Source organism: Salvia splendens, chromosome 3 (genome assembly GCF_004379255.2).
Source record: "Salvia splendens isolate huo1 chromosome 3, SspV2, whole genome shotgun sequence".
NCBI classification, from domain to species: Eukaryota; Viridiplantae; Streptophyta; class Magnoliopsida; order Lamiales; family Lamiaceae; genus Salvia; species Salvia splendens.
This window is the reverse complement of record NC_056034.1, coordinates 29,370,583-29,393,832: the sequence shown is the minus strand read 5'-3', so window position 1 is coordinate 29,393,832 and position 23,250 is coordinate 29,370,583. Positions and strand designations below refer to the sequence as shown.

General features: G+C 37.0%; 3 protein-coding genes across 6 annotated transcripts; 1 reads left to right on the top strand and 2 right to left on the bottom strand.

Moving 5' to 3' along the window:
• Positions 1-37: 37 nt before the first annotated feature.
• On the bottom strand, positions 38-2,483 carry LOC121795628 (selT-like protein). Its single transcript, XM_042194173.1, has 4 exons — positions 2,272-2,483; positions 1,709-1,773; positions 1,149-1,467; positions 38-343 (listed from the first exon to the last, which is right to left on the bottom strand). The coding sequence occupies exons 1-4, from the start codon at positions 2,434-2,436 to the stop codon at positions 248-250; spliced, it is 645 nt and encodes a 214-aa protein (XP_042050107.1). The 5' UTR covers positions 2,437-2,483; the 3' UTR covers positions 38-247.
• Positions 2,484-4,962: 2,479 nt separating this feature from the next.
• On the bottom strand, positions 4,963-14,037 carry LOC121795614 (symplekin). 4 transcript variants are annotated; one of them, XM_042194154.1, is made up of 27 exons: positions 13,689-14,037; positions 13,290-13,346; positions 13,036-13,128; positions 12,851-12,957; positions 12,590-12,758; positions 12,311-12,494; positions 11,857-11,991; positions 11,233-11,769; positions 10,505-11,131; positions 10,347-10,415; positions 9,630-9,746; positions 9,297-9,542; positions 8,739-8,786; positions 8,511-8,636; positions 7,878-8,033; positions 7,732-7,794; positions 7,516-7,623; positions 7,357-7,440; positions 6,918-6,965; positions 6,705-6,779; positions 6,211-6,306; positions 6,054-6,134; positions 5,909-5,980; positions 5,745-5,789; positions 5,588-5,671; positions 5,282-5,385; positions 4,963-5,209 (listed from the first exon to the last, which is right to left on the bottom strand). In XM_042194154.1, the coding sequence occupies exons 1-27, from the start codon at positions 13,907-13,909 to the stop codon at positions 5,071-5,073; spliced, it is 3,891 nt and encodes a 1,296-aa protein (XP_042050088.1). In that variant the 5' UTR covers positions 13,910-14,037; the 3' UTR covers positions 4,963-5,070. The 4 variants fall into 4 exon arrangements, with proteins under 4 accessions (XP_042050088.1, XP_042050086.1, XP_042050087.1 ...); XM_042194152.1 differs by having other exon boundaries at positions 12,851-12,965; positions 13,290-13,449; positions 13,689-14,036; XM_042194153.1 differs by having other exon boundaries at positions 12,851-12,962; positions 13,290-13,449; positions 13,689-14,036.
• Positions 14,038-17,823: 3,786 nt separating this feature from the next.
• LOC121796837 (8-hydroxyquercetin 8-O-methyltransferase-like) lies at positions 17,824-18,315 on the top strand. The gene has a single exon (XM_042195613.1). The coding sequence runs from the start codon at positions 17,824-17,826 to the stop codon at positions 18,313-18,315; it is 492 nt and encodes a 163-aa protein (XP_042051547.1).
• The last annotated feature ends 4,935 nt before the right edge of the window (positions 18,316-23,250 follow it).

Sequence of the window (23,250 nt, the reverse complement as noted above, 5' to 3'; positions counted from 1 at the left end):
TTTTGTTGTGATGGAATTCAATATGGAAACTGCTGCAAAATAGAAGCTCTAGAAGCAGCATGCCTTTGTAAACGAGTACTAAGATTCCAAATCGTACACATATGAAAAAACCAAAAAGTTATAGAGTACAGATTAAAACTTGTGTTATATCATGTTATAACTTTACTAGCTCTTCTAAGACCCATCAACGATGAAAACTAGATGATCACTCTTGAATTAACAATCCTACGAGCATCAACGATAAAAATCAGATTATCACCCTTGAATTAACAATCCTTCGAGCAATGAGTTCTTTCAACTCTATCTCTCCAGGGAACCTATTCTCCTTAAGTTTGGAGAACGCCTGCATAAGAGAAACAACGGATTCAGGAATCATTAGGTAGAAACAGTAATGTATGCAACCATTCAAACACCACCTGTTTCCTAAATATGACAAGCCTTAAATAGAATTACTACAAACCAAAGCTTAAGTTGTTATCCTAGATGAACGGAACCAACAAGTAACACATTTTGCAATCGCTAACTAGGGGGAAACATTGCACCTTTAGAGGGGCAAGGTACTAAAAAGTGATCACAAACACATCTTCTGCCACAGTATATACAATTCAGCTGCTGGAGAAAGTGATCACAAACCCTAACTATTTCTAGTGTCACTATATCTTCAACATATTACTAAAAAGGTTGCATCCCCGTAAATGCTATGTTTCAAAAATATATGCAAATACTATGAAACATCTGATCCTCCAACAGACTACAAAGCTAGAGAAGAAATATTTCCCAAAGCAAATACTTCAGTATCAAGCTAAACAAGTCGATAATTGAAATTTATCAGCACAAACTACCAGCTGTTACATATTACTCCCTCCGTCCCTTAAAAAATGTCACATATTTCCGTTTTCGGCCCTCCCTAAAAAATTTTGACCTTTTAACTTTTACCTTTTTTGGTAGTGGACCCCACATTCCACTAAATCATTCACACTCCCATTTTATTATAAAACTAATATATAAAAGTAGGAACCACATGTCACTAATTTTTTCAACCCACTTTCTCTACATTTATTAAAATTCGTGCTGGGTCAAATGGTGACAAATTATTAGGGACGAAGGGAGTATTAACCATTATCTATGAGAGGTAGGAGGAACATTACCAGTTCACCATTACAGTACACTTCAAAAGCACCAGTGTTTTGCAGGAAAGACTGAAGGAAGTTCCCAAGTAGCCAAGTACTTGCCATGCTCCCAAATCTATTTGCACGCATGGAATAGTACCATTGGGGTGGTGCAGCAAATCCTAGCCTCGGAAAAATATGCTCACCACCCATTATAATGCCAATCACACCAAATTGTATCACCGGTACGACCTTGCTTAACATGCGCTTAGGCAGAGGAGGAGGATAATTTGCAAGAACAACATTGATCCCGGGAAACTGACTTTCTAACATATTCTTCATTGTGACTGCAGTCCCTCTGCCAAAATGAAAGCAGATAAATGTACTACTACCACACAGTATAAACTTTATTTTTCAGTCTTCAATCTCACTGACTCTTTATTCTTGATCACTCTGTAATCATCACGGTTATTTTTCTAACCTTCTCAACTCTCAAGGATATATTAAACCATTCTCTTTTGTTCTATTCAATAAACATCAACCATAGGTCCATAACTAGTAAATTTCGATCATAACTGAATATATTTATGTATAAATACCTGTAAGAACAAGATGAACAGAAGTCAATGCTAACAGTGTTTCCATAACCAATCCCACTTGGTTTCTGAACCAAAAAGGAAAAGAAAAGAAAAGAAGTGTGTTAGTATTGAATAGTTATCCCTATCCTCGTTAATAGATGAGTCCACACCATCTCAATCAAAATAAGGGAGCTAAACAAAACCTAATATCGAGAACGAAGGAATAATACAAACAAGCTAAACAAATGATTCTCTCATAGTAATCAGCTCAGCAGAATCAACTTAATTTCAATTGATATCCTCAAATTGTATTATTGATCGGAGAACATCACATAATTTCAATTAATAGATGAGTCCACACAATCTCAATCAAAAAAGGGAGCCAAACAAAACCTAATATCGCGAACGAAGGAATAATACAAACAATCTAAACAAATTATTCTCTCATAATAATTCGATCACAGTAATCAGCTCAGTAGAATCAACTTAATTTCAATTGATGTCCTCAAATTGTATTATTGATCAGAGACCTTCACTTAATTTCAATCATATCCTCAAATTGTTGATTAAGGTCAAAGTCAAACCTGAGTAGGAAATTCCAGGGGCTGGATTAGTGGCTGCGAATCGGCGTGGAGGTGGTGGTTGTGGGGAGCGGCGGGCTTCACCGGCGCCGGAGAGAAGAGGCTGAAGATGTCGGAGCAAAAGAGGAAAAGGGGGAGACCTACCAACAGAAGCTGTGCCCGATCCATTTGTGACCCAACTCCACCAGACTCCGTCGAGCAATAATAGTACTCTGATGTAACTCTATGCAAGTTATTTTATTTTTCTTTTTAAAAAATGATAATCATTTTATTTTTCTGCATGCATTTTTAAAAAATAATAATAAATAGTTAAAGTGGAATAAATATTTTATGAAAAAGTGTTATCTACAATATTATCTCATACGGGTCAATCATGTTAAAATGTATATGATATTCAATCCACAACTAACACCAATCCTACACCATTAGATTTTAAACTGAATGGATAAGATTAAAGCTCACATATTTTAATAAAATAGTAGATAAAATATCAATAAAATAGTAAAATAGTCAAACTGTTATATTTATAGCATACTAATAATTTTCACGGTTTTATATATCAACATAATGTATTACAAATATCAACACTGTGACATGAGAATCTCAACACAAGTACAAAAAAATATCAATACAGTTTATTTTTTTGATATTGTACATGCATTATATTGAGATTATTTGATTCATTTATTGATATAAAATCTGCTTATCAACACATACCAAAATTGAAATAAAAATTATAAAATTTCATTATTCGATCATCGTCGGAACATATGCAATTGAGATCTTGTTAGAAACCTTATGAAATTACATTTAATTTTATACATTTTTTGTGAAAAGATAATTTAAATCGAGAGAGTTGCTTAAATTTAAAATTTTAAAATAATTTTGGGGAGAGAGAAAGTGGTTAGTTTTAACTACCATATATAATAATTGACATTAATACCCTGTAAGTTTATTTAATAATTTTTTAATTTAAAATATAATCTATGTGACATTATTTCATTCACTAGATCTCTTAATCTAATTACTAGACTTGGTCTTAATTTGTGATTGCTAATTAGTTAGCAATTAATCATAACTCTCTCTCAAACTTTATTCTTTCTCCACTTTAACTATTTATTATTCCCTCCGTCCCTATAAAATTATGTACAACTTATATTACACATATACATCAAGTTATGTACAACATATACCACCACTAAAGCACTAATAATAATGTGGGTCCTACTATCAACTAAACTACTTTAATTACTCTTCTCATCATCTCTCTTACTTTACCATTTTTATCTTAATTTCTGTGTCATATCATATGCCCATATTAGCCCTTTGGGCTAACCCGAAACTTAAACATTTATGGTTATGGACGAAAATTTATAACTCGATTAGCTCGAAGCCTAATGAACTGACCCGAGGCATTCATAAAAGAATCACAATTTAAACTGAACATTATATCATCAAAATTTCATAATTCTATTATCTAGTACCCTATCTGCTTTCTAAAAATAGAAATTCTTTCCTTTTTGGTCTGTTTTTAAAAAGTAGAAACTCTCCATTTTAGGAAATGGACTCCACAATACATTAACACAAATTACACTACTGTTTCTCCTCATCTCTTTTACTTTATCCAATTTTTCCCCCTTCATCTCTCTTACTTTACTAATTTTGCATTTAAACTCGTGTTGTTTCCAAAGTTCATAATTTTAGGAAATGGAGGGAGTATCTCTTAGTTATCTTTCTAATAGAAACCGATTATGACCCCTTCAGTAGGCAGGAGGCCACAAAGCGTTGGAAGCGTGGACGTTGCCAAAATTCGGCCCGAAAACAAAAAGGGGTGGAGAATTGGACGACAAAGTGCAGATAGATTATACTCCCCCCGTCCCATAATAGATATCACACTTTCCTTTTTAGTTTGTCCAACAAAAGATGTCGCATTTCCTTTTTTTAAAAAAGCTCTCTCTCACATTAATATAAATATATTATATTCTCTCTCCACCTAATATACAAAACAACTTCATCTAAAATCTCGTGTCAATCTCTAAATGTGCCATCTATTATGGGACGAAGGGAGTATAAGTCATCCCTCTATGTTGGTGTTGATTTAGGCTGATACAACTTTCTCAATTTATGGCCTTTTGCCTTCTTCCCACCCAAAAGTATTATAATATCAGGGCAAATATGTTGTTCACGGGTCAACAACATGTAGAAATTTCAAATTAAATGCTCACTCCATTCCACAAATATATATGTTTTGCACAAATTTTAATATGTAATTAACAAAGTAAGAGAGAGGAGAAAATTGTGGTTGAAGTGACATTAGCAATTTATGGAGTCCATATTATTAGTTATTTAAAACTTTCCTTATCTAGAATCGGTCTAAATTAATTCTACTAAAAACTACAAACTAAAATTTAGACCAGATTCTAATAATTTATAAGAAAGATATAGATAACACGTAAGATCCCAATGCATTTATATAACTAGATTTTTGTACTCGATCTCGATTCCAGGATGCCTTTATGTCTTTTGAAATGTCAGGGATCGATATTTGCAATTGGGTATAGATATAGATAATCTAAAAAACTCAAGCTCTTTTAGATTGAGATTGTTAAAATGTAAAACCCCGGAATTGGTTTTAGAGAAGAGTATTGAATTTCAGGTAGATAAATATTTATTTTAGTAGATGAGAAGGTGAAATTGATCGATAAAGCCTATTATTTTTCAAAAGTTAGAATACAAAACTTGTATGGAAATTGTGGATTAGATGTTTTTGGGGGGAGAAGACTAATCAGTTTTAGTATAGATTTACATAGATTCCTTGGACTTTTCTGTCGCTGCTGTCTTTTCCGAATTATCAGCCTCTTCAGTCTGAGTTTGAGATTGGTTTGGTTGTGTTGTAGAGGTTGGTAGCTCTTGCTCCAAGCCAAGAACAGTTAATGTAGATCTGTATAACAAAGTTTGTTTATTTGATGATATGAATCATTTAAACAGACGAATATGATGGTGCAGCTCAAACCTCGGAAGCGTGGATCTTATGTTCGGTTGGCTTGCATGTTCAACTAAAGGAGCCTTGAGAGCTGGTATTCTATTCAATGAATTTTCAAGCTGTGCTGCCGGTAGCTGCAAAATTAAGTTAAAAAAGACTTAGTTCAACTACAAACATTTCACAACACATTCATAGAAGATGCTATCCTGGAGATTCAGGACATGATGAAATATCATTTCTTTAGTAATGTTTGCATGCTAGCCCAAACAAATGGTTGGGACATGAGTAGTTAATGGAGGCGAACACTTAGAAAACGACTGCAGTGGAATAATTAACCTGAAGCAGAACACCAAATGAATCTGGCATGGTCACATGCGCACACTTCACGAAACCCACCCACTGCCTTGGATTCTTCCAAATCTACTTTTCAAATGTAGTTAATAAAGTATCTTGTTGAAAAAGAGGATTCATTAACGCATGGTTAAACAGGTACCTGCTTGCTTACAAGACGGGATAGAATCTCCATTATGAATTGGACCTGGAATTTTTTTTATAAAAATAAATTTTTTGTGACAAAGGGAAGGCTGACGATATAAATACCAGAAACAATTTATCAACTTAATAAAAATTCAAGAACGTAGGTTTTATGTGCTTTACCAAAGAAGGAAAAGCGCCAATTGCTTGCAATACTGTACGCATGAATAGAAAGGGTAAAGGAATTTGCTCGACCTGCACAATCATGTAACCTTATAGTATGTTGTGTTAACACAATAGCAGGACACTTGCAAAAGGATATCTTTACCAATTGATTCAACACTTTGGCCAGAACTTGCTGGGAAAATGTATGTCTCTGTTCGAAACAAGCATTGCAAGCATCTGTGATCTGCTAGCAACAATTATATTCAGTAAACGAGTAGTTCAGAAAAACTAAGTGCATAAAAAGAAAGCAGCATTCTTGCCTTTCTCAAAGGAACCCCATCTTTTTCTGGGTCAATCTTATGGATGGCAATTAATGCTTCAGCAGGGGTTAAGACCGGAGTAGAATGATTGAACCCCTACAGGATAATAACATTTCAAAAAAACTGGTAAGGAGGCAAAACTGGACTATTAAAAAAAGATTATGATTCATATCCATGTGGCCTTCTTCTGCATGGCTCATTTATATCTAAGGACAGAGTAAGACACTGATATTCAGCATGCTTCTTCAGAAATAATTCAGGGAAAGCGTAAGGATCAGTTTTTTTCTTAATAAGATTGCCGTAAAGGTAAGGGCCGAAGGCACGACAACAAGGGGGGATAACTGTTACAAAAGGCAGATAGGATAAGCACGTGCATATTTTTATAATACAATTCCACCAAAAAATATATCCATATCCTCCAAATTGCTTTGGCACTATCTATAATAAAGACATGAAATTCAATGTAGGTTAAGATACAATCAGGAATAGAGTACCTGAAGAAGACGAGGAAGCACAACTTGGAACTTATCCAGCGGTACATTCACAAGATGGGGAAAAAGTACTGAAACCTAGAAAGCAGAAGCAGATCTATCTTTATTGAGGAAAGGTGATAATAGTAGAAGGAAAAATATAATAAGAAAGAATTCAATGCAGAGTGTCAAATAAGAAGGATTAAATAATTGAAGGAAGGTATGGATGATTCTGACCTCATCTTTTGATAAGAAAGGTAATACAGGAACCAGAATATCAATATCCTGAAAATTGATAATCAATAATAGATCAGAAAAGTCAAACCAGGGTTTCTCAGAACAAAAATATATATTCCCCCAAACATTTAATGATGTTATCTGGTTCATATTTAAGAACAAAACAATACTCCCTCCATTGCACCATAAGCAAGGCGTTTCTTTTGGGCACATGATTTAAGAAAATGATGTTTAGTGAGTTAAGTGGAGAGAGAATAAAGTAAGAGAGAGTAATTGTGTTATATTTTGCCAAAAGAGGAAATGGACCACTTTAGATGGGACATCCCAAAAAGGAATACGAATCGTTTATAGTGGGACGGACCGAGAGAGTACTTGATAACTAGATAGAATAGGACAATCCATAAATAGCGAACAGAAAAAAGACATTATACATGGTTACCTTCAGCTTTGTATCATACAGCCTCTTAATGGTAGATACCAAGTTTGGAGAAGGAACTGTTCCATCTGTCAGTGTATTCACTACCTGCAGTTGCATGAGCAATCATGATCAGACACATGCCATCAAGCCTGAATTACAAGAGAAAGAAAAAAACAAGACCTGAATTGCTAGGCCTTCACTTCCTATTGGTGGATCAGATAATATATCAAGGAGATCACTAGATGGGCCAATAGTTCGAACAAGTAATGGAATTTGTTGATGAACTACCTGTGCCATGACAAAACTGATATCATGACAGCCTCATAGCAGATTGGCACATAGTCACATAGTATATGAAATCCTTGTCAGGGTCAAATTTAAGAAATTGCACCGAACCTGCTTTGCTACTTTGGATGTGTCTTTATACGCATAAAAAATTTGTCGAAAGAGAGAATGTTTCTGTTAGGCAAACATAGTACTATTAGACAGGAAAGAATAGAAATTACAGCCATAAATCAGCCTGGACTACAGATTAATAGTACCTTTGTACACAGTGCGAAATAAAGAGCCATGCAACGCTGAACCTCAACCACAGTAAAAGATGAACTGCTTTCAGATGCTGTCATATGATGACCATCTGGGGGAATCTCTTTAGTTGCTGAACTACCTGGCTGGTTTTCACTTGAAGGATTTTCATCCTAAAATATAAAATAAAATAAAATTTTGGAATGTAAGCAGTATGATTCAGAATCTAGTTTTTAATAGGCCCTTAAACACTAGTTTTTAATCCCATTTATATGTCCCTAGTTTGGGTGTTAACTAGGAATGAAGCTTTGTAGATGGTTGTCAAGGGTTGCTACCATAATTTTGGTGGGGGTTCTTTGATTCCATTGAAGGTCATCTATTCAAATACTTTTCTTACCATCTCTTGTCTTCCATTAAATTTCATGTTTGTTTCAACTTTCTGTTGGTTGAAAGTTGAAACCCCTATCTCAGTGTTGCTTTTGTTGTTCCTTACAAGAACAAGTCTTGGGCTATCTATGTCGTGCTTGGATTCGTATCAAGATATTTTAGATTAAATAGCTAAATTTTCTCTTATTTCTTAAGTTTTATGACGGAAAAACTTGCATATCCAAACTTGAACTAGAAACATATGGCATACTTTAGATAGGTACCTTCTGCAGCTCATTAGCCTCCTTCGTAGAGATTCCATCATCTGTTACAACTGACAGCAACATATCCTTCGCAAAATCTTCAATTCTTCCAGATATTGTTGACAAAGGATAAAGCTTGTTTGCAACCTAAAATGTCAAAATAAGAAGAAAAATGTGTGATAAACATAAGTGGCAATCTTTTAAAAACATATAAAAATGTACAGTAGAAGGTTTGTTGCACATGAATACCAGCCGTATTGCCTTCATTCGAACTTCTTCTAATTGATGCACTGCACTCTGTTCAGAACATAAACTATAATAGTCAGATTAACCAAAATGGAAGGATAAGCTAGAGCACAATAAAAATGATTACAGTCATAGCCTAGCTTCTGCAATGTGTTCAGATAAAGCTACTCTGCTACGTCTGCTTGAAACTATCATAATTGAAGTGAAACTATCCCAAGTGAAGCTAACCAAATAAATATTTGCTGATTTGTAAGATAACACCCTTAACGCTTACCTACATCACCAAGAAAGAGGAATTATACATTTTTATTCCTATACACTACATAAGCGCAGAATTCTGAGCACGAATTTGAAATTAACTATTTAAGGACATCATCCAGCACTAATTGTCAATGATCCAAATGTCAATCAAGAATTATGTGTATAAAAAGAGAGTGTGAGTGTCTCTATTGCTGAAAAGAAGATTCAAGATGAAAAACAGACGTATAACTCTTTCCCTCTAATAATAAGTTTTAACAACCCCCCCCCCCCGCCCATGTAATCTAGCACATGGTAGAGAACCTTCAAAGCAATTTGGAGGCAAGCATCGCGAATTGGAGGTCTGAGCAAAATCAAGCTCCAGATAGCACTGAGCCCCTGGGTAACTCTATCTCCACCAGGCAACTCCTTCTCTGAGATAGCACCAGCACTAGGAGAGCATAAGCACTCCAACATTTCAAAAACTGACTTTGGAAGATACGGGGCCTCCCCAAGCAATCTACTCAGAGATTTGTCAGAAGCTGGAAAAGAATCTCTAAGTGTTTCTGCCTGTATTTATAAAAATGACCAGATCTGAAAAGAATACTCCATCACAGTGGTTATAAGTTAAAAAGCAGATGCAACACATATGCCCACCACTTGGAGAAGAAATGCTTCATAGACAGATTTAGCAGTGGCTGAAATAAAGAAGTCACGATCTTCTTCTGCCTCACCAAATAACCTGTAGAGGACGCGCGATGTTAACTCGTGCCCCTGAAGATATACACTAATCAGCCACAGCATAGAAAATATAAAGGGTTTAAGCAATCATGCCACAAAAAGATGGATCAAGAAATTGGAACTTAACACGAGTCATGCAGTAGAAGTAATATGGTATGCAATGTATTAAAGAATATCCATGATTATGAAAAAGAAAATTGAAAGGATTATGAGTTAGGAAATATTGTTTAATCATCATAACTTTTACATTTCAATCTTAATATTGCTCTAAGAACAAGTTTTGAGACCTCCAACATGTTCAGGCTGCCATTCTTCTACAAGTTAAGTTAGCTATGTATATAATATTGATATATAACAAATATATATAGCATGCACTCAGAAAGGCCCACTAAAGAACTTGCACAATGGGACACAAATGAAAAGCAACTGCTGCATAAAGTAAGTAATGACTAAAGTAGCATTACATTTTTTCCTTTCTTTGCAGAATTTTTAAGATCTTCAGAATTCTAAACAAGACTATTTACTTGTGCTTTACATAGCATTGTATTATTGTCAGGAAATTTTCAGTAGAACTCTAGGAAAATTCAACTAATGAGATGCAAAATACACAGGAAAACAAAGGTATTCAGTTACCTCATGATTTACGTAGTCTGATAATACATGAGCCTGCAGTGACTTCCATGGGTCTAGCTCTGAAGGGAACTACATCAAACAATCACATCATAACAGGCAATTAGTGACTGGCATTATCAAAATATACTATAGTATGTCACATACATCCCCTGGTTTACCTCCAATCCTGTATGTGCGAGGACAGAAAGACGGACTTGAGAGCCACCAGCAACAGCAACATGTTTATAAGCATCAACAATACGCACAAAAGCAAGTTGTTGAAGTTGATCCTTTTGCTCGTCAGCTAGGTGGATGACAGGGGCTCCTATCTTCGGGAGAACCAACTGAGAAGCTAACCCAACAGAAGTTGCAGTTGAGGAATTTAAGCTACTCACATCTGTGGTTGCTGCTTTAGGGCTAAGCTCTTCAGACCTATCCGTGGATAAAGATTGAGCTAGTTCAGTTGGTGTTCTATCTGTTTCTATTGATATCCCACCCAAATTAGAAGATTTCTCTTGATTAGCATCATCTGAATGAACCGAGCCCTTTGGAATAGTATCCATGTTTTCAGTTAATCCATCACCCTCAGTAGCTGAAGATAGTCCTGGAATTTCATTTTCCCTACCTTCAATATCAGTGACTTCAGATGTGATCACTGCATAACCAGTCTCCATTGGATATGATATGTCCCCAGAACAAACAGACTCACTGGCAGGGACTGCAGTATGTTCCCTTGTATTGCTCAAGTCATCATGTGCAACATTACCGCCAGCCAAGGTTACTGGTGGTTCCTCTTCTAGATTTTGCTGCAGTTCCAATCAAAGTGTGTCAAAAGCACTGAATATCATGGACAACACCATTGCAGTGAAGAATTCAGAAACCAATTAAATAAGAAAATAATACATGCCTCAAGCTCACTATCTCCATTTCCAGTTTCTGTCTCTTGAGAGGACGTAGATTGTAACAGTGTATCTTTTAGCAAAAACGACAAATGTTTGATGTGAGTATCACTTCCAACCATCTCAGTATGAGCAGCCGCACTTGTGAGCGGCTCTTCATCCCCTTCAGATTTAAGTCTTTCTGGAGGAAAATTCCAGATGTTGGCCATAACTACTTCGGCTAATAAATCGGCTGAAATGCTAGAGATGAGAATCTCCAAAGAAGCAGCCGCTTTCTCACCCTGAGCAACCAATGCAGCAAACATTGCCACAAGCTGCTGCACTGGCCCACTATCTACATCTGAAAATGGTGTTGTTCCACTAGATGGCACTCTATCTTGTCCCTGATTCCTTTCATTGCCTGGTCCATCTAAATCGCCAGGTGTTGATCTTGCACGCTTTCCGGAGTTGTCATCTTCAGTAGCATCTACCGTAACTAGCCCTCCAGTTCTCTTTCGACCAGTATTACCATGCTCCATCAGAGATTTAATAGAAGGTTTTTCATCCTGTAAGAAGTTCGTACGATCATTTGAGCAAAGACTCTTTCCTTGGATGGATCTCCTTATAATGATAAAACTTTTGATAGAAAATACCTCAAGAATTTGAGATATATCAGAATCCCTTGTCCACTCAGTTCTTCCATTGTTCTCTGGCATATCATTGGCAGCTTGTGCAACTGACTTTCCAACTTTAATTTCTTTTAGTGCATTAACTAAACGATCCCTCCACTGCGAAACAGAAAACAAGACGAGTTACAGGGCATAGCTCATTGTGGAGAATTGGAAATTGAAAATGCCAAAGATATTACCTGATTTAACCCAATCTAATAGCATATTTGGCTAATAATACTTAAATTTTACTGGGTAGTTAAACGAAGATGACTTTAAAATTATGCATGCATATGTATATTGTATCTATATAGAAGCAGTAGAAATATGGCAAATTAGTACCAGTGACTGCAAAGATACATGAAGAAGCCAAAAGAGAAAGCACATGACAGAACAGAATAATGAAGGTTAGGAGCACAAATAATAGAAAATAATGTACCGGTGCAGCACCAGGGTGAGTACAATTCAAACAAGATTCAAATGCATTCTTCAGCGCATGATGCACCCCAGCAAGATGCATGCCTTTACTAACAGAAGTTACAGAACTTGAAGGATCCAAACCAAGTAAAACAGGCAGAATGCGGCCATAAAAGGCAGGCCTCTTTCTTGCAACAGCTGAAAGACTAAAGCAATATAAACCAAAATTGAAGTGAGAGACACTGAGACATAAGAGACAGGGGGGAGATAATTGACATCTGGGTGGTGGGAGATTGTATACCTCTTAATTAGAACTATTATCACCAAATAACTATGGGATTTCAAAGATGGGGACCTCAGCTGATCAAGCAAAAGACCTAAACTTTGGCTTGCCTCAGCTGACAAATCTCTAACATTGAGAAGGGGATGTCCACCACGTAGCCATGAGACATTGAATTCTTCAAAATTTCCTGTGAAAATTAAGTACCACATAATGAACATGAATTCATATAATAAATACATGCCAACGTAAAAACAAATACACAAATGTATGATTAAATACCTTGAAAATTTTTATCAGAAGGTGGCTCCAAAGAGCCATTAGGATCAGGGGTGTAAAGTAACACAATAGATTCCACAAACTTCAATGCAGGCAACTTTCTCCCTTCACTTTCCTCCTTAAGACATGTTTAGTAGTCAAACAATGTTCAGACCCAATGCACATTTTGAGTTCCAAGTGACCCTTACCTTAAATGCCATTGAGCATATTTCATCTCTAAACTTGCTAACCCATGCCCATGATGAACGCAGTGAATCATCAAACTCACTTGAGTACAACCCCTGGTGTAGAATGAGCAACATCATGAGTAACACAGAGGCTTAAGCAGCATATTGCACATATATCGAATGTTAAAATATAACTGAAAAGAATCATATGCCGTGTTTATGCCTCATCAAAAGCATAACAACAACTTCATGCCAGGTTTTGCTTCTCAACAGACCTGGATGGCGACGTTGACCAGAGAATAGCGGAATATATCAAAACCACATGAGATAGCCTGTCGAGCAACAGCAGGTGTATCATCTTTCAGAACATTTACGAGTGCTGGTATAATTTCAGGTAACAATTGCAAGTGCTTTAAACCAATTTCACCAATCATCCTGCACCAATTATCTACGTTAAAATTAAACAGAAAACAAACAAAGTTTCACCCCCTTTTCAAAAAGATCATAAAATCACAGCAGGGAGTAATTTTCGAATGCAATTAATACTAATTGTGAAAGAAACATCTCTATGTAGTCGCATTGACCAAATTGAAGGATTGATAGAAGTAGCAATGTCAGAGCACACACATATACACAATCAGATAGGAGTGGAATACATTCTCAGAAGGTCTTACCGAGTGGTGAATTTGCGGACGGGGCTCAAACGGTCTGAGAGAAGGTCGAGAAGAGGGGAAACGAGTTCAACAACCAGAAGGGAATCCGCCGCCATGAGTTCCTCCCGCAGTCGCCGGAGGTGGTCGAGTTTCGGGGACAGATCGGCGGGGGCTCCGTACTTAATCGAATTTATTCTAGCAGCAATTTTCTCCCGCGATACCGCAGGCGCCATAGCAACCATTGCCTCGGTCAATAAACCCTAGGTTGCTGGAGGAAAGCGGAGTGTCTCATACAGAGTAAAGACTGAATCGAGAGGGATACTCCCGCTTGTCCTTATCGGATAATCGAATGCGAATGCTAATGCTAATTATATCGATTCCAATAAACTAGTTTTATCATCCTGTGCTATCCCCAGTCCAAATAATTTTTGCTATTAAATGTGTCGTTTTTCCTTTTTCTCCTTTTTCCTCCTTCCGTCCAAATATCTCATTTCAATTTTATTTTATTTAGTTAGATGGACCTATATTCCACTAACTAATTTAACTCATATTTTATTATAAAACCAATATATAAAAATAGGCCCTCACATTCTATTAACTTTTTCTACTCGTTTTACTTTATAAAGTCAAATAATTTTTTAAAATTCGTGGCGGTCAAATATGAGACATTTAATTATGAACGGAGGGAATATAAACAATTCAAAAAAAAGTTATCACTATGCTCGTTTTAATATGAATAAAAATTATAAACAATTCAGAAAAATTTATCACTATGCGCACTTTATAAAAAAAAGAATGAACGTCTAGTCCTAATCTAAAAATAAATTTTCTATTCAAAACAAAAAATTAATACATTTTAATTTGTGAAAAGAAACAAAAATTACTCACAACTTAGACGGTCAATAAATAAATAGTTCATAAGTTCTGGACACCAAAAACAATAGTACATTTTAATTAGTAGAAACAAAAACTTAGAAGCAAACAACGAACAAAAAGTTCATAAGTTTTGAAACACTTCATGTGAACAACATTAACCACCACTGCTATCAACTTCATCTTTACACAATAAAATCTTTAAACTTTCACGACTTATGACTCTTGATACAACAACATAGACTGAAGACAGATTTTCTTAAAAACAATCCAACAAGAGAAGGTGATTGACCTTGACTTTTATTAATCGTCATAAGCATACGACACAATTAAAGAAAATTTGTCGCCGTTGAAATTTGAATGCCAACCTTGGGTCAGATAGTATCAAAGACATTCAAGGAATCAACACTGTATAACCAATATAATGACCACCCAAAACATTGGGGACTGTTTCGGAGGTAATCGGGCACTGTCCAAACAACATCGGGCTGACGAGCAGAAACTCGTGGCTGCCGGAGCTACATTACATTCAGCGGCCAACGAACAGCAGTGGCGATGCTCTCCCGGCGACGCCGACAGAGTTCTCGAGGCTGTCAAACAATGGCAGTGGTTCTCCAGTAGTGGTGGCTGGTGCATGGTTTGCGTTGCCGTGAGTAATTGAGAGGAAGGGGAACTGGCTGTGTGTGTCCAATTGAAGGAGGCGACGAAAATTGTGGATTTCTCAATTTGGGGGAAATCTAATTTTGTTGTGACATGAGAGAGAGATGGGAACCGAGATCACTTGAGATTACCTATGCCATTTACTATTCCATTTCCTACTACATACACACAAACATGATAACCGATGGTGGGATCCATCACTCATGGGTGTGTATATGCAGATGGAGTAGGAAATGACATATGTGATTCTCATTGAACCGAGACGGAGGAGGGAGTATAATTTTGGGCTCATCTTTTATTAATTGGGTAGGGCCACCAAATAATTTAATTAATCGGGCCATATAATTTTTATTAGCCTGTCAGATTATAAAAAAGACTTGGGCTGATTTGTTTTTAATTTAGTGGACTGCTTCTACGATTAATTTAATGGGGCTGATGGTAAATTAATTATGGAGAATTATTTAATTAATTTTAGGCATAATTCGAAGGGTGGATAATTTTTCTAAGTCCGAAATATTTTAATTCGAGGAAAAGAATTACAAGAATTTTAATCACACGCCTAATTAAATCTTGGGATTTAATTCTACATCGTTGAGGAAAATACGAGGAGTCGAAAAAAAAGATCGTGGCGCAAGTCGAATAATTAAAAAAATACACGAAAATTGAGAAAAGAATTAAAAGACTTTAATTACGGTGCATGCATTCTAGTTAGAGGTTTTCTCGCGCTAATTGTTGTGCTATTCTTTATGTGCGCCAGAATGAATATATCCGTGAGACTCTAAGTGCAGAACGAGAATTTATCAACGTGCGAAACTTTTTAAGCGAACGTGGTGGGCTTTCTTTTACTGTAAGAAAATACCTTTTAAATGTTATTTTGGGCTATGTTCCCAACTATGCTAAAATGCTTTGAGCACATTATGATGTGGAAAATATTTGAATTATTTGTGTTGCCATGTTTTGGATTTTGTGGAATACCTATCTGCCCTGGCTTTGTGCTGGTTGTCGCGCATTTGGCCGGTCCCGTGACCGTTTGGAATGTGGCCACATTCCCAGTTCACTTATTCTAATATGGTATGAGCAACGGAAAAATGAGTGATCACTCGAATTTGATGAAAATGGAAATGTTTTGGTGTCTCGGACTTTTGAAAAGTATGAAAAACCGAGTGCACCTATAGTGGCTTAACAAATCTGTTTATATGAAATATTTTGGCACGTGCCCATTGAGTATCTTTTCAAGTACTCAGCCTTGCATATGTTTTGAAAATGTGCAGGTTGAGCGATGACGGACGCGGTGAGTGTTGAGTGGAGCCTTTGAAGTCTATTCATGGCTTTCTTATCGAATGAGTCATGTCTTCATACATGACGTCATTCTTTTCTCTTGAATGCTTCTGCTAAGACAAATATTTTGTTTGAATTTATTTTTCGTTGACACTCTGATTACTTGAACTTTTGTATGTTCACATGGCAATCTGTTAATATATAAGTCATTTCCTTCATTTGAGAATGTCCAATTATGATATTTCCTTGATTCCTCTTTCTTCCCCGCTTCTTAATTCCTCCCCGAGTCGCGATCTACCATGCTTTCTCTCATTCGAAAGTGTGGGTGTGACACATTGACAGATAAATAACTCCTCAATTAATCAATATTTGATTCTTAATGGAACATTTTCAAGAATCCTCATTAAGGCTACATGTGAGGTCATCCACATAAATATAACTCCAAAGTAAAAATTTAAGATAAAACTTGAAAATCAATCTTCTCCTTGTAATTCTGATATACTGACTAGAGCATGTAAATCCTTGTTCCCCAAAAGCAATGTAGAAAAAGTGCCAAAATAGAATAGAAATGACCCAATAAACATAGATATAGCATACTAGATTCTTGCATGTTTTGACATTTAAACATAAAACCACACTGACATGTATCTTTATCATCAGACATTACATGTCTATTCTCTGCAGGATCGATCAATCACACACCACTTATCAGTTTATCACCCAATTAAACTTTTTACGTATTCCCTTAGCTCAGCCTAAAGAAATAGTTTCTTTCCATACATTATAGCTATTCGAATAATATACTATGATTGAGTTTAATTGTTTATGCAGATTAATTTGGAGATATGAGAATGGGAAAGTGGAGAATCAGCCAATATAGCTACTTATTTCTTACTCCTTCTACCCCTACCAAGTACCCCACCTATGTAACTTTTACCATAACAAGCATATAGAATCAATGAATAAGTGATAAATGAATTACTATCAGAGCTCGTACATTGTCACCTTATTTGATATTAATCAGACTTCCTGAATTCAAAATACTCCCTCATCTCAACGCCAAATAAAAAGGTTTGATTTTGTAAAAAGAGTTACAACATGCTCAACTTATATATTAGAGAGAAATCCCAAGGAAAAAAAGAAGTCATGTCTTCTAGCAATGAGAAAAACTAGCTGTCATTTTAAACCAAGTTAAGATAAGTTAAAAACCAGGCATAAGCTTCCATCCTTGCTATTATGTGAATTGGTCAAGTCCCTGTGTCTTTTACTATGTGAATTGTTCTTGCTGAGAGATGAGCCCTTGAGCTTTGCCCCTTTCCCACTTACCACGAATGGTCCGATCGTGATGGATGCGTACCATTGTATGACCGAATGGTTCAGAGAAGAGTGCCCAGCGCCATTCTTCACCAAAAGTGGGAGAAATGTGTGGGAGTTTGGAGCGGATGATGAGAAGTGGAATCAACTGCTCAACAAGAGGATAACTAGCGATTCACAGTTTGTGGGCAGCATACTCATGAAAGAATGCAAGCATGTTTTTGAGGGTTTGAAAAAAGTGGTGGATGTTGCTGAGGGTCACCGGTGCCCTGGAAAGGCGGTATCTTTTCCTGGCTTAAACTGTGTTGTGCTCGACCTTCCCCAAATAGTTGATGGGCTTAACGGATATCAGAATGTGGAGCTTTGTGTGCAGACCACGCAGGAAGTCTTCAGAATCGTGCCGAAGATCTCGAACCTCACTACAGTCAAGGTCGTCTATGTCGTCCTCGAGGCTCAGTTACAACTCTCCCTTACTTCAGCATTGCAATCCCTCAATAAGAGCAACAATTACACCTCATTCTAGGTCATGGGCTACTTGGTCGAGGAGCTGAGAGACGAGAACAACTACAACAGCTTTTGCTAGGACATCGAAGATGCCAACATCTTCATCAGATCACTCATCGCCGTGGAGGAGCTTGTATTGAAGGTTAAACCTGCTTTGGAGAAGGAGAAAGAGAGAGGCTCGATGACGTGCTTGTCTTCCCATCAATTCCAGAGGTGACATATTGAGATGTAATTTATGTACAAAACCAGTTAAAACTCTACCTCAACAATTGTAATTTAAATTGATGGTTTGCTGTTAATGCTAATTATTTTATTATGCTACTAATATTAAAGACTGATAGTTGTGTAGAGCACAATCATCAATTTCAAATCTATATTACAAGTTATGCACCGAAGTAACCTTGTTTTCCTATCTTAGTTTTCAGAATGTGTGTGTCAAGACTCATGTATTTTCGGCTTATGTTACGGCATATAATTGCATGCATACACCCTTATACATGTGCTAACTTTGTATCAGTTAATAGTTAAAAAATACGTAGACCTGATCTGATACGGATGGAGGGTCTACAAACGGGGAAACCGTCGAGTGATCTGGCCAGCAGATCCGGAGAAATTAACGGAGGAGTAGGCGCGGTCAAGATATTTCTCGGCTAAGTAGTTATGATTTTTTATTATTTTTAAATTAAGTTTGTTAAGATTTTTGTTAGGATTTATTATTATTTAAATTAACTTATTATTCCAATTAGGATTAGTGATAAGGTCAATTTCATACATCGGTTATGGGGTTAAATTCTATGATTTCTATGAAATAATACACGTTTTAAGTTTAGGTGCGTAGAGAATCTGCTAGGTCAAGGAAACGGAAATTAACTTATTATTCCAATTAGGATTAGTGATAAGGTCAATTTCATACATCGGTTATGGGGTTAAATTCTATGATTTCTATGAACTAATACACGTTTGTTGTTTCCGCGTTGAACCTTAAATATCGTAGCTATGGAAGTTTATGTTTTCTATTTAGCCGATTCTGATGTTTGATGGTTGGTATTTACTGATTTGGATGCTTTTCGCAATTGATGTTTGATTTGGAGGTGAGATCGGGTTGATCGGAGTTGATTTATCGTTGAATCGATTGAATCGGAGTTGAAGAGTATGTGTTTGTCGTATTGGAGTTGGTTTTTGGTTGATCTTAGTTGAATTGTTAAACAGAGTTGTGGATCTAAGTCGTGATGTTCTGAATTTTGCATGGTTATGGATGTTTACTGTTTTCTGCTTGTTTTGCTCGGCCTAGTAGTTTAGATCTAGTCATTTCATGTTTGATTATAATGTTTGAAGTCGGATTTGTGATTACTCTGTTTTCGTATGCTTGATGCTCTGTTTTGCTTTTGTTAAGTTAGATTGTTGGAGAAGATGAAAGTAGAAGTTAGTTAGGAGTCGGATCTCTGTTGGTGTTGTTACCATTTTGCAGCTTTTCTGTCATCATAACCAATTCGGGAAAATGGTCCCCACTGCATGTTGCGTATTGTCCAGCTGTTTTTGGAAATATGTTTACCTGGTCTAGTAGTTTGGTTGATGAATATTTTCTAGTTAAACTTCATTTCTGTTACCCATGCATGCGTACGTTCTCTTTCTGTTCCCTAGGTCTATGATAAGGCTCGTTTCATGCATTAGTTTTAGATCTAAACTCTGTGTTTTCGGTGCACTAATGTATATTTCTAAGTTCAGGTGCGTGTAAAATCTATCAGACCAAGGAAGCGCATATAAATTACTAGGGGCAGAGGAAAATGAGGAAAATGAAGTGAAAAAAAACGCCAGCAATTACCAGACCGAGGAGATGAAAAGGAACGCTGGCAGAATACAAAAATAGAGCAAGGAGCAAGTATAAGGATCAAGGGCAAAAAAGACAAATTATGAAGGAGTGCCCTAGGGATTGCTGCCTATGTAAAGGGACGACCCCTTTTTGAAGAGGGAGCCTTCTTTTGGAGCACTTTCAATTTTTTTACTCTTAGTCTCCTTAGTTTCATTCTCTAGTCTTAGCTCACTTCACTTCACACGCACTTGGCACATATGGGTGACTTCCAGCTACTGTGGTGCTTCTAGTTAGTTTCTATGGTGTAATACCATCCTCACGAGGGCGAAGATACAATTTGCTTTTATTTTCTGTTGTTTATTCTCGCCGTGAACTTCCTTGCCGGAAGCTCGGTGACTGCTTTTGTGTTCTGGATATTATTTACGTGGTTATGGCAGTTTTACTTTCTGTTTTACTTTGGTTTATGATGTTTGATGTCGTTTTACTGATTTTGGATGCTTTTCGTAATTGACTATTGAATTAGAGTTGAGAGTGGTTGAATCTTAGGTTGTTTGTTGAGTGATTGTTTGAATCAGAGTTCATGTTCATGGATCTGAAGGTTGTTGAGTTTTTTGGAAGAGATTTTGTGAATCGTAGTGGATCTGGAGTTTGCTGTTTAAATTCTGCATGATTATAGATGTTACTGTTCGTTCTTATATCCACTAGGTCCAGTAGTTTAGATCTGTTAAGTTTAGCCTTTAATTCCTTGTTTAATTTCAGATCTGGAACTTGCTCTATTTTCGTGATGTTTATTACTCTATTTTATTCAGTTTTCCCGTTAGATTCCTGAAGAAGATGAAGTTTGTTAGTAGTTAGGATCAAATCTGCAATCTGTCTGTTCTCTCTGCTTGTCCTGCTTGTCCTGCAACTTTTCAGCACCTGGCTAGTTAGGGAAATTTGGTCCCCACTTTCTGTGCTAGTTGTTTGGCCACTTTAGGAAAGTTAGTATAGTCTCCTGTTCGTTGGTTTTGTCTCTCAAGTTGATTTTACATTTTGAGTCATGCATGTGCCGTACGTACCCGTTTCTTGGACCCAGTAGATAGAGTAGTTAGCTTTCATTTCCTAAGTCCAGTAACTAAAATTCTCAACCCACTTGTTGCGTGGCAGCAGCCAACCCCTCCCAAAACCCTCCAAATGCATCCTAACTCATCCATCCTCATGGGATCGATCCTTTGCTTCTCTATACTAGCCAATAGTGTAGTAAGTTGAGGTTTTGAAGTGGAAAAGTGTGTGTCCAACAACCGAATTCTGAAGGTTCCACGATCTCCTAGACCTGTGATCTAGCGATTCCTCTGGACCTAGGGGTTTGTGATAAATCAACAGCACAACACTATCTTTGCTACTTTCAAATGGTGATGTGCTGTTGGATTCACTCGATCACTCTTTCCTCACCAGGGATGTTAGGATCATTCACTCATCATTTTGCCATACCACTGATGCCTTGAGATCGGCTGTCGCATAATAGTTTCTTAAGGTCTTTCATTAGGTTGTAATGGGACTAGGGGATTACAGTGTATATAGGTGAGAGTCCTAGGGGTCCTAAGTTCAAGAAGTATAAGTGAAAACACATTGCAGACATGTGAACATAGGGACAAAATTTGGAAACAATCTATGTACAATTCTAACTTCCCAAAATTTGGAAATGTTTCCTAGCTAATTAGCCTTATTCTCTACTCTTTTCTACCGGGTCAGATAAATTTTTTTTCTGCCATTTGTTTTTCTTTTCTCTAATTTTTTCTAATTTTTTCTATATATATACATACATATATATATATATATATAATTTTTTTTTCTTGGGTCAGGTTACAACTTTTCCTGCCCATTTTGTTTTCTATTTTTTTTCTTTTTCCTAGGTCAGGTGACAACTTTTCCTACCCGTTTTCTTTTCTAAATTTTTCTTTTTCTCCCCTGTTCTATCATCCTAGCTACTCTATCCCTGTCCCCTTGTTCACATGACATGAAGGCTACCAAAAAAATGGGAAAAATTCAATGTACGCCCAAAGTGTTCACTAAAGGGTGATGAGCCAGGTTTAACAGGTTCGAAAATATTGAGCTCAAATGGCTATCCATATTGCCTTTAGTCCTCACTACCTGTGTCATTTTTCTCTCAGCATAAATGGCAGCCACTCTGTTTTTTTAGTGTTTAGTAGAAAGTGTTCTACTCTAACTCACTTTTAGAGGGCTTCACATTTGGCTTAAATTAAGGCTTTTTCTATCTTCCTCACTTCGTCCAAACTGACTTCAATTTATTAAAGAAGATGCTTGCTTCCCCTTTCTTCTCCAGGGCCTCTGGAGAGACATCCTTTGCAGCGTCCGGAGTTTCCTGGGCCCGGGGGACATCGTCCCCTGTTTCCTCAGAGTCGCTCAGCCTCAGTTCCCTTTGCGGTTTGGCCGGCGCTGCGCCTTCTAAATTCTTAACCCGACGTGACTGTCTCATAATCGTTCTCTCATCTATCGGGGTTCCCTTGTCGTCCGACGTCATATCGTCTAACACGACGATCTCAGCCTCAATTCCTCCTTCTGCATATCGATCTCTGGTTTTCCTCTGCGACACCTAGTGTTGTTTTTTCCTTCTCATCAACCTTTTCAACCTCCACACCGCTATCAACAGTTCCCTCATCTTCCTCACCTACCATACTCTCGACATGCTCTCCATCCTTCTCGTCTTTTTTCGCTTGTTTTCTTACCCCCTCGCCCACATAATCAACTTCCTCATCTCTCTCTACCTTACTACCCTCATCACCGTCTTCCTCCTCATCCCCCGCCCCAGTACTTTGTTCATCTCCTCCAACCTTGCCCACTTTCTCCTCTTCTTCGATTTTATCCTCACCCTCTTTGGTGTTTTGTTGTTGGGGTGGTAGATTTGGGTCATTATTAGACCATCTAAAGTTTGGGTGGTCCCTCCAGGGGTTTCCTTTTGCTTTCCTGGGTTCCAACTTCAATTCGGATTCCAGCTTCCCATCGAATTTAACTGAGCTTGAATTTCTCCATCTCCTGGCTGACCATAGCAATGGTATCCTTCCTCTGGGCCCGGCATTTGCTTGGCCTTTTCGGCTATGGCCGATGGATTATTTTTTCCTAAGACGGTCAGAATCGTCTTCTCCA

Excerpts from the sequence above, each read along its gene's own strand:
- LOC121795628 (XM_042194173.1), bottom strand. The coding sequence starts at position 2,436 with ATGGATCGGGCACAGCTTCTGTTGGTAGGTCTCCCCCTTTTCCTCTTT. Across the intron at positions 1,774-2,271 it reads CCCTGGAATTTCCTACTCAG|AAACCAAGTGGGATTGGTTA; the intron begins GTTTGACTTTGA and ends TTTTTGGTTCAG. Across the intron at positions 1,468-1,708 it reads TGTTCATCTTGTTCTTACAG|AGGGACTGCAGTCACAATGA; the intron begins GTATTTATACAT and ends TCATTTTGGCAG.
- LOC121795614 (XM_042194152.1), bottom strand. The coding sequence starts at position 13,909 with ATGGTTGCTATGGCGCCTGCGGTATCGCGGGAGAAAATTGCTGCTAGA. Across the intron at positions 12,495-12,589 it reads ATAATAGTTCTAATTAAGAG|TCTTTCAGCTGTTGCAAGAA; the intron begins GTATACAATCTC and ends ATATTGCTTTAG. Across the intron at positions 5,672-5,744 it reads CCCGTCTTGTAAGCAAGCAG|ATTTGGAAGAATCCAAGGCA; the intron begins GTACCTGTTTAA and ends TTTGAAAAGTAG.
- LOC121796837 (XM_042195613.1), top strand. The coding sequence starts at position 17,824 with ATGGATGCGTACCATTGTATGACCGAATGGTTCAGAGAAGAGTGCCCA.